At 49.7% G+C, this 10,622-nt stretch overlaps 1 protein-coding gene across 1 annotated transcript; it reads left to right on the top strand.

Moving 5' to 3' along the window:
- Positions 1 to 7,404: 7,404 nt before the first annotated feature.
- Positions 7,405 to 10,143, top strand: LOC100281202 (receptor-like protein kinase). The gene has a single exon (NM_001367878.1). The coding sequence runs from the start codon at positions 7,450 to 7,452 to the stop codon at positions 9,895 to 9,897; it is 2,448 nt and encodes an 815-aa protein (NP_001354807.1). The 5' UTR covers positions 7,405 to 7,449; the 3' UTR covers positions 9,898 to 10,143.
- Positions 10,144 to 10,622: the final 479 nt, after the last annotated feature.

The raw sequence follows: 10,622 nt of genomic DNA on the forward strand, positions 1-10,622 counted from the left end.
CTGGCTGACCCAGAGACGAAGGAAGCACTGTAGATCATTAATATGGTTGAATCTATTGTTGACGAAGTCATCAATAAACTGCTAAATGAAGTTGCGGAGAAAATCCTGAAAGAAGACTAGGACTTATTGTAAAAACATTTTTAAATGGTCAGTGTAGCTTTATTGTAACAAGACTGTAATATTTGATGTGTATATCTTTGAATCTAATAAGTAAATTATTTGTAATTCACTTCTTTGCGATGCATGAAACTTTATATACATACCGTTTTTGAGCCTTCGGCGAAAAAACACATTCCCTTTTTTTATGCTTCGTAAAGAAAAAGATCTATGCTTCGTGAAAATATCCAAGCTTCGTAAAAATATCCATGCTTCGTAAACAAGGGATCCCTTCTTTTATAACAGGGCTGATGAAACTATATTTCTCAGTTTACTTTGTGCCTTAGCACATTTTTATTTTTACAAAGCATTCTCCGAAGATCGACTTCGTATTCAATTCGTGTCATTGGTGCAATATGATCTATGATGTGATGCTATGCGGGATGATGTGATGATATGATGCAAAAAATGATGCTAATGCCGAAGACACACACCCACACTGAAACACACAATCTCTGCGTCCCCTTAGGAATGACTGGAATCTCTTTGCTGTTTACTTTTCGGCTTCACCATTTATTTTTCGGTGTAAGTTCTGCAACCCCTTAGGAACATCTTTTGAACTTCTTCGCCTTCTATTTCTGCGGTATAAGTTCTGCATCCCCTTAGGAACGTCTTTTGAACTTCTTCGCCTTATATTTCGGCGGTATTTGGCTCTGCATTCCCTTTGGAACGACTTTTGAGCAGAAAACTTACACTGCGCTTCCTTACGAACGACTTTTTTGTAGCTTCGGCAAAACTTACGCTGCGCTCTCTTAGGAACGACTTTTTTGCAGTTTCAGTAATTCTTAGCTCTGCATTCCCTTTGGAACGACTTTTGAGCTTCGACAATTTTTTAGCTTCGTAAGTCTGTGAAGAAGATATATTTCATTTTGATAGAAGCGAAATTATTACAAGGAATTAAAACTAGATTTACATTGCTTGTTCCTTATTGAAAAACAAAATGACATAGATCATAAAAGTATTTCAGAGGTAGGATATCGCTCAATAAATGTGCTTTGATTCTGGCATAGTACTGTTGATTATGTGAGCTACGGATTCCTCCCTGAATTCACGTTGTTGTTGAGAGTGTTGGCACCCTTCTGGTTGCTGACTTCGGGGATAGGTCGGTTATAGTGGCAGTGGGGGTGGGAGCTGTGGCCAGGAAGCCTGTGAATGGCTAGCCGAAGCAACAGAAGCTGCAGGATGATTGCCCACATATTCTGGTATATAGGGAGAATAGCACGAAGCAGTGTGCAATACCTGCTTCGGCTGATTCTGCCGAGCTTCGACTTCTGCGATCTCCTTTTGCTTCTGAATGGTGATTTGGCACATTCTTGTAGTATGGCCCTTGTCCTCACCACAGAATAAGCAATAGATCTTCCTGGGTTGATCCCCATATCTTACTCCGAAGACCCTGGCGCCTCGGCCCCTTGGAGCTGGCGGCCTGAAAGAGTTTTGTTGTTGCCCTGAAGATTATGAGGTGTACTGTGACCTCTGAAGCTGGCTTCCTTTTTTGTCATTCTGACTGGAGCTATGGATTGACCTAACATGCCTCGGGTGAATTCTTCCTCCGAAGCCCCTGTTCATCTTCGAGAACCTGTAAGCTTCCTCCCTTCTTTGGCGGAAGTCGTTGTCAGCCTGGATGTACTCATCCATCTTCTGAAGCAGCTTCTCCAGAGTCTGTGGTGGCTTTCTGGCAAAGTATTGAGTCGCAGGTCCTGGACAAAGACCCTTGATCATGGACTCAATGACAATTTCATTGGGCACTGTGGGCGCTTGTGCTCTGAGTCGCAAGAACCTTCGAACATACGCCTGAAGGTATTCCTCATGATCTTGCGTGCACTGGAACAAGGCCTGAGCTGTTACTGGCTTCGTCTGAAAGCCTTGGAAACTAGTCACCAGCATGTCCTTAAGCTTCTGCCATGACGTGATTGTCCCTGGCCGAAGGGAAGAATACCATGTCTGGGCCACGTTCCGAACTGCCATGATGAAGGACTTGGCCATGACAGCTGCATTGCCTCCATATGAGGATATTGTTGCCTCATAACTCATCAGAAATTGTTTTGGGTCCGAGTGCCCATCATACATGGGTAGCTGGGGTGACTTGTAGGATTGTGGCCATGGGATAGCCTGCAATTCTGCTGCCAAGGGAGAAGCAACATCAAAAGTAAAGGTATCATGACTAAAATCATCATACCATCCATCTTCGTTGAATAAGCCTTCCTGATGAAGCTCCCTGTGTTGGGGCCTTCGGTCTTGTTCATCTTGAACAAGATGACGCACTTCTTCAGTAGCTTCTTCGATCTTCATTTGAAGATCGGCCAGCCGAGCCATCTTCTCCTTTTTCCTTTGCACTTGTTGATGGATGATTTCCATGTCCCTGATCTCTTGGTCCAATTCCTCCTCCTGGAGTGTTGGACTGGTGGCCTTTCTCTTCTGGCTTCAAGCCTCTCGGAGAGAGAGAGTTTCCTGGTTTGTGTCCAGTGGCTGAAGTGCAGCAGCCCCTAGCCCTGAAGCTTTCTTCGGCGGCATGACGAAGGTCAGTGCTTTGCCGAAGGATGTGAAATTGAGTACACCGGAGGTGGGCGCCAATGTTGAGGATTTGTTCTCAAAGGCTATGAATTAAGAACAAGGCAACACAAAAATAGATTAATGGTTAATACCCTTCGTCCTTCGAAGCATTTTTTCCCTAGGGATATAATGATTTTCGGACGAAGGTTATGAAGGACTCACCTTCATAATCACATCATATATCAACGAAAGATGAAGCATGTAAAACATGGGAAACAACATGGATAATCATATGACATCGTAATATATATTTTATTATATAATCATGAGTGAATAAGAATAATACAGGATTACATTTGTACCTTCGGCTTGATAGAAGGCAAAAGTACAAGCGTGACGCACAAGCGAGTACAAGTCAGTGTGAACAGTACGGGGGTACTGTTCATCTATTTATAGGCACAGGACGCAGCCTATGTAAAATTACATTTATGCCCTTTATATTTACTATTGACTTATGGACAACCTGACGAGGACCAGATGGCCTTTTCCTCCTTAAGTCGGTTCCTTTTTCCGCCATTTAGCCGAAGCTCCCTCGCATGTAGCTTCGGAGTTGCATCATCCTTCGTCTCGACCATGCCTTTCTCATCGTGTACGATTTTAATCCGAGTCCGAAGGTACCTGTTCACGTGTTACACTTGGGAAACCTTGTTAAATCATGTTTTTTAGGACCTTCGGAAGACGAAGGCCCCCAACAGTGAGTATACATAGTCCAAACTCTAAGTTATTATATTTCAATACAACATCTTCAATATTAACACGTGTTTAACAGTTAATGCAGCAAAAGGGCATGACACCAAATATTCCACCGCCACCACAATGGAGCCAGTTTGCATCCACACCAGCTCCGGTACGTTAATCTTAGCCAATTCAGTTAATAACATTGTCTAAACTAGCAATTCATCTAGTTAGCAAAACATGAACCGTATACTTAACTTGTTGAATATTCATTAAATAGGGATTAGGGACTCAACAGTTCAACACCCCTCCGACACATATACCTACACCAGGAGATAGGGTATGTTTGATAACTCTCGATGAATTTATACACTTGTATACTTGTTGATATTTGCATTTAACGTGTTGATATTTGCATTAAAAATGATGATATTTTTGCTAACTTGCATAGGTTACGCCCGAAGCGGGTGGTAGTAGGTCTGATCCCACAGCAGGGACTGGATTTGTTGAGTCTCTCTTCGCGTTCCCTCCTCCTGGTGGCGGCAGCGGTCAAAGCTCTAACCACCCAAGTGGTGGTTATCTCTAAATTGGTGTTATGCAGTATTTGTTTCTTAACTCGTGCACACTATGTTTTTCGTGAACTAAACACTTTAACTATCTCGTTGTTCCTATTTGAAATGTTTGTGTAAACTATTTTTGTGATGTGAAGTTTGTGATGTGTGAATTGATTATCAATGTATGTGTTTGTAATGTGTCTGTTCTGTGTGATGATATATATGTTATGTGTGCAATTATAGAGAAATAATGACCTCATTTGGTGCTGGTTTTGTAGCAGTATAGGTTAATCCCCGTCGGCTATGGTCAAACCGACGGAGATTAACAATTAATGCACGTCGGCCCTACCTGGCCGACGGGAGTTACTAGGCCGACGTGCATTAATTGTTAATCCCCGTCAGCCAGCCATAGCCGTCGGGAATTAACCATATATCGACGGGAATTAGTAATCCCCGTCGGTTTAGGGCTTATTCCCGTCGGTTCTAAGCCGACGGGAATTAATTGGATTCCTGTAGTGTCGCCATGCAGATTTGCTCAACGGGGACTTGGTTGGTCACCCCGTGTCACAGACTTGCTTGGCGGGGACTTGATTGGTAAGTCGGTGAGAGAGATGTTTATGGGCCTTGCCTTAGGTACCCCTTTCCTGGGTACCCGACAGCAGCCCTCGAGCCTTCATGCGACTTCTTAGAGTCAGTATGATGTAGACCCTGAGCCCTCAAGCAATCTGTGACGATTGCTTGGGGGTTTAGTTAGTTCTTGGTGAAGCCGTAGGCCTGCTATTGGCCAACCTCTTCCAACTTCCTGGCTATGTCGGATGTACTCCTGTTTGACGCCATGGCTCTTGACATAGCCTTTCGCGTTGGTCTCCAGAGCGGGGGTAGTCTCTAGGGACGGACTCGTGCGGAGTTGCCCGGAGGTGATGCCCGTCGGAGCGTGGCCTGAATGCGTGCAAGTGCATCAGTATGGTGTAGCCCTCGAGTCACTGAGTGATCTGCAAGGATTGCTTGGGGGTTACTTTTTCAGAGGCAAAGTTTAGGACTTGCCCCTATTGATCTTTCTTGATCTGGCCTTCCGAGTTGGTCGTTGATGCTTGTCAATTCTTTGTTTTGCACGAATCTCCCCCCGAAAAGGCTTTTGGTCCCTTTTAGGTAGTAGGCCGTCTTCCCTGGTCTTGTCGGCACGAGGGAAGGGGCCATTGAGCTACGAATGGGTTATCCAAGTGAGGTTCGACTGTGGTTTTTATAGGGTCTGGTTTCGGTGAGCGGTCCCACTAGGTCGGCTTGACCCGTTAGGGGCATCTCATTTAGTCCTTACTTAATCTATCATGTATCGACCCTTCGGTCAGTCTAGCCGACCGGAGGAGGCATGTTGCCACCTCGTCAGCCAAGTCGCCACAAGAGAATGTGAGGTACAACCTTGTATGTGGGACCGAGCAAACGGCTGGGCCGACTACACGACTTGCGGCTCGCTGGGAGCTTGCTCGGCCAACCCCTAGCTCTGTGCGGGGAGGTGGATTGAATTTGAGGTAAAAGTGAATTTTGGTTCTTACCAGGTACGAGGCAGCCATGGTGGTGCAGTAAAAACGAAACCATCATGGCTTCGTCCGATGTGGGCGGTTCGATGGGATGCGAAATGGCCTGTTGTACCTCATGGAAGATCGGGCCTCGACCTCTATCACCACCGAGGGCCTCCATGACGGTGTCGAGGTTGCTCGGCGGAAGGGGTCGGGCTTCCAGGGCCCTGGCCATCTCCCCTCGCTGTTGATGATGAAGTCGAGGCTCACAAAACGGATGGTCATTCTAGGGGTCCAGACGGCGTCGCGGTTGACCATCCGGAGCTTGGAGAAGAAAGTGCCAAGAACGCACAAGGCCCCTACCTGGCGCGCCAACTGTCAGTGTTTCAAACCAGCTCTAACAAGTAAATTTGTTTATGCGTGTTCTAGGATCCAGATGGTGTGTCTAGTGGGCGCGAGATTTATATTGATTCGAGCAGAACGTTCTACTTCAGGTAGTCAGCGGCTTGCCCTACCAGCACTTTTGTTACTCATTGCTCGTTGTAGGGGTTACAAGCGGGCGAGAGACGGAGGATCTCCCAAGTCTCTTATGCATGGTTAGACCTAAGAACTATGAATTTGGTGCTCTCTACTAAGTCTTTCTCGTTGTGGTGGTTCGCTCCTTGGCTTCGACCTTCGTTATGGTGGTTCGCTCCTGGGTCTCGGCGTGGCCGTCATGTTGCGGGCCCTGTAGACGGCAAGTGCACTTAGGCCTAGGGTTAATAGGTCATGAGTGGGCCGCATGCCTAAAGCATGTAGGTCATGAGTAGAAGGAGGGCTGACTCTCTCACTGCGGCTCGGTGCCAAGCGTAGTTAATGCGGTCAGTCACTTACGGTGGGTCAGTTCTGGGTCAGGCGCAGAACTCACTCGAGTGGCTTGCTCTCGATCCGTCCGACACCTCTTCTAGCTCCGCCTCGTCCGACCTTGGGCTTGGTGCCTCGAGACTATCTGTAAGCACATCCATTCAGGGTAGATCTTTCTCTTGTCTTTTTACTGACTAGTGGGTCTATGGGCAGAGACCTTTTCCCGGACACCTAAATACTATTCCAACCACGTACATATTTTTCTCTCGTATAATTGCATTTAGAATTCTATACTAGTTCTAATTCTTTTCACAACCTTTCCACCTCTAGATTGGCGGATTGATATGATATTTCCGTAGGATTTGGTTATTTTTTTGATGTGAAAAAAGTAATCCCGATTAAATAAGCTACTACGAGTTTTTCTAGGCGTATCCGCGTATGTGCAAAATTGGTTCTCATAACTAGAGTATACTGAATTCAGCATGAAATTCCATGTCAAAGTCTTCGGTATTCTCCGCCCAGCAGCCGTGGCCCATGATGCCAACTTGAACTATTCCTTTGTCTCGATCGGGAGTAAATAACCCGCTGATTGGTTAGCTGGACCAGCGCATCCACGCTTGTACGCTCCAGATTGATCGGAAACAGAAATGGGTATTTTTTGCTGTATGAGTAGATATAGTCAAAGACTCTGAAAATAATTTGTTTTATATCCACTTATACAACTCATATTCTAGATATATGACAATCAAATAAATTTTCAGATGAAATCAATACACGCAGTAATATAGGACAAGACGATACGACCAACCATTCATGTAAGTGAACATAAAAAAGTCTCCGGCCCTCCAAACCGACAGTCCGATCTGATCCATTACTGGACCCACATGGAACATGGTAAAGAAACGGAATACGTCCATTCCAAATTTTGCAGCGGCGACTGGACTCTTGACAAACTAAAAGACCGATTTGCTAGTAGTCTTTGCAATCAGTCGGCTGCCTCATCAGTCATCCCACCCCCAATTAATTATCCCCACGGTCGTTGCAATGGACAGCTTTGATCGATCGATAGGCTATTTCCACGGTTCCACCCCACGCGACACCAGCAGCAAAGTCCTCCTCGTCGTCGTCTTGGCCGCAGCAGCCAGCAGGTCGCGGCCATGGCCTCCGTCTCCCTCCTACTCTGCCTCCTCCTCCTTGTGCCACCTCTCGCCGCCGCCCAGCAGCAGATGTCCTCTTTCTCCGCAAACAACTCGACCTGGAGCCCCACGAACAGCAACCGCATCCTCGTGTCGATCAATCGGGAATTCGCCGCCGGGTTCGTGGCGTCGACCTCTGCTCGGGATCGCTACCACTTCGCCGTCTGGGTCGTCGGCTCCAACTCCACCGACAAGGCTTTCATATGGTACGCCCACGACACAGCCAGCTACTCCCCCTACGAGGGCAACGACACCTCCAAGCTCGCCATCGACGCGGCGGGCCGGCTCACCTGGACTGCCGGCGGGAACAACAACGCCACCATCTGGTCGCTCCCGCCCCCCGCCAACACCACCACCACCCCGGCGGTGCTGCAGCTCAACGATACGGGGAGCCTGGTCTACGGCGCAGCCTGGTCGAGCTTCGCCGAGCCCACCAACACGCTCATGCCGGGGCAGGCCATGCCCAAGGGAGGCAACGACACCACGCTCCAGTCCGTCAACGGCCACTACAGGGTCGTCAACTCCGCCACGCTGCAGTTCAACAATTCCATGATGTACGCCAACATCAGCGGCGGCAGCGCTCTGCTCAATCTCACCGCCGACGGCAAGCTCCAGTTCAGCGGCTCGCAGCTCATCGCCTCCGACCAAGGCACCACCAATCGGGTGCGGCGGCTCACGCTTGACGACGACGGCAACCTGCGCCTCTACAGCCTGGTGCCCAAGACCCGGAAGTGGCTCGTGGTGTGGCAGGTCGTGCAGGAGCTCTGCACCATCCGGGGCACCTGCGCCAACGGCAGAATCTGCGTCCCCGTCGGCGTTGACAGCACCACTTGCGTCTGCCCGCCGGGCTACCGCAACGCCACCCCGACGGACCCCTGCACACCCAAGAAAAGGTACAGCGGCAGGGGCGACGACGACACGTTCGTGCGGATGGACTTCGTCTCCTTCTCCGGGGCCGCCAACTCCTCGGCGTCGGACCCCGGGCCGCTGATGACCAAGCTGACGCCGCAGAACCTGGCGGACTGCGAGAGACTCTGCCGGAGTAACTCCACCTGCGTGGCGTTCGGGTACAAGTTCGGCGGCGACCGGACGTGCCTCCAGTTCACCGGGCTGGTGGACGGGTACTGGTCCCCGGCGACGGAGATGTCGACGTATCTGCGGGTGGTGGCGTCGGACAATGACAGCAACCCGTTCACGGGGATGACGACCATGATCGAGACGGTGTGCCCCGTGCAGCTGGCACTGCCGGTGCCGCCGAAGGAGTCGCAGACGACGATCCAGAACGTGGCCATCATCACGGCGCTGTTCGTGGTGGAGCTGCTGGCCGGGGTGCTGTCGTTCTGGGCGTTTCTGCGCAAGTACTCCCAGTACCGGGAGATGGCGCGCACGCTGGGACTGGAGTACCTCCCCGCCGGCGGGCCCCGGCGGTTCTCGCACGCGGAGCTGAAGCAGGCGACCAAGGACTTCTCCAACGTGGTGGGGCGCGGCGCGTACGGGACGGTGTACCGCGGCGAGCTGCCCGACCGGCGCGCCGTGGCGGTGAAGCAGCTGCAAGGCGTGGGCGGCGGCGAGGCAGAGTTCTGGGCGGAGGTGACCATCATCGCGCGAATGCACCACCTCAACCTGGTGCGCATGTGGGGGTTCTGCGCCGAAAAGGAGCAGCGGATGTTGGTGTACGAGTACGTACCCAACGGGTCGCTGGACAAGTACCTGTTCGCCGGCGGAGGCGGAGGCGGTGGGAGCGGCGAGGAGGATTCGTCCGCTGAGCAGCAGCAGCAGCAGCCGCTGCTGGACCTTCACACCCGTTACCGCATCGCCCTGGGTGTTGCCCGCGCCATCGCCTACCTCCACGAGGAGTGCCTGGAGTGGGTTCTCCACTGCGACATCAAGCCCGAGAACATCCTGCTGGAGGACGACTTCTGCCCCAAGGTGTCCGACTTCGGTCTGTCCAAGCTGACGAGCAAGAAGGAGAAGGTGACCATGTCGCGCATCCGCGGCACCCGCGGGTACATGGCGCCCGAGTGGGTGATCCACCGCGAGCCCATCACGGCCAAGGCCGACGTGTACAGCTTCGGCATGGTCCTGCTGGAGATCGTGTCCGGCCGCCGCAACTACGGGTTCCGGCAGGAGTCGGTGGGCAGTGAGGACTGGTACTTCCCCAAGTGGGCGTACGAGAAGGTGTACGTGGAGCGCCGCATCGACGACATCCTGGACCCCCGCATCGCCGCCACCTACGACGACGCCGCCAGCGTCGCCACCGTGGAGCGCATGGTGAAGACGGCCATGTGGTGCCTGCAGGACCGCGCCGAGATGCGGCCGTCTATGGGGAAAGTGTCCAAGATGCTGGAGGGGTCCGTCGAGATCACGGAGCCCGTCAAGCCAACAATCTTCTGCGTTCAGGACGACTGATGACTACACAAGTTTTTTTCTTTCATTTCCAGATGTGAATTCCCAGTGCCGTCTGCCGTCCACCGTCAATAGAATTTTAGTAGCTGTTCACTTCCACTCTTTGTTTTTTTTTTGGTTTGCATAGCAAAAGCTCTACTAATCCTTAATTAATCCTTAAGTATTGTGAATCCACCGTCCAGGAATCCGCTAAATTATTGTTCACATAGTCCACCTTGCACCCATTACCAAATTTGTTTCTAGCCCATAGATATTTGTGATGACTTTCCATATATATATATATATATATATATATGTATATATATATATATATATATATATATATATATATATATATATATATATATCTTTAACCTAGAGTTTGTGTACGGTTGATTTACATGATAGTTATGCTTTCTAAGACTATATCAATGATGTTGGTCATAAGTTGTCATCAATCAACTTTCCTTTGAATGATTTGTCCAAGTTTATAGCAAAATGCCTCATACATTCCCTATGCTCTACTCTAGGGAACACGTAATCCACTGCAGTTTCTAAACCCTTGCAAGCATCTGTGTGTATAGTCAATACATGTGGAAACTCTATAATCTGACACAAATTCTGTAAGAAATATGTCCAACTTTTTGTTGACTCTGCCTCGAGGACACCATAAGCCACTGGAAAAGAGCCAATTATGTGCATCAATGGCACAAGCAGCTACTAACTTGCCTCTAAACCTCCCATAAAGA

This window comes from Zea mays, chromosome 1 (assembly GCF_902167145.1).
Source record: "Zea mays cultivar B73 chromosome 1, Zm-B73-REFERENCE-NAM-5.0, whole genome shotgun sequence".
Taxonomy (NCBI): domain Eukaryota; kingdom Viridiplantae; phylum Streptophyta; class Magnoliopsida; order Poales; family Poaceae; genus Zea; species Zea mays.

Bases quoted from the DNA above. Each gene is read 5' to 3' on its own strand.
- LOC100281202 (NM_001367878.1), top strand. From the start codon at position 7,450: ATGGCCTCCGTCTCCCTCCTACTCTGCCTCCTCCTCCTTGTGCCACCT.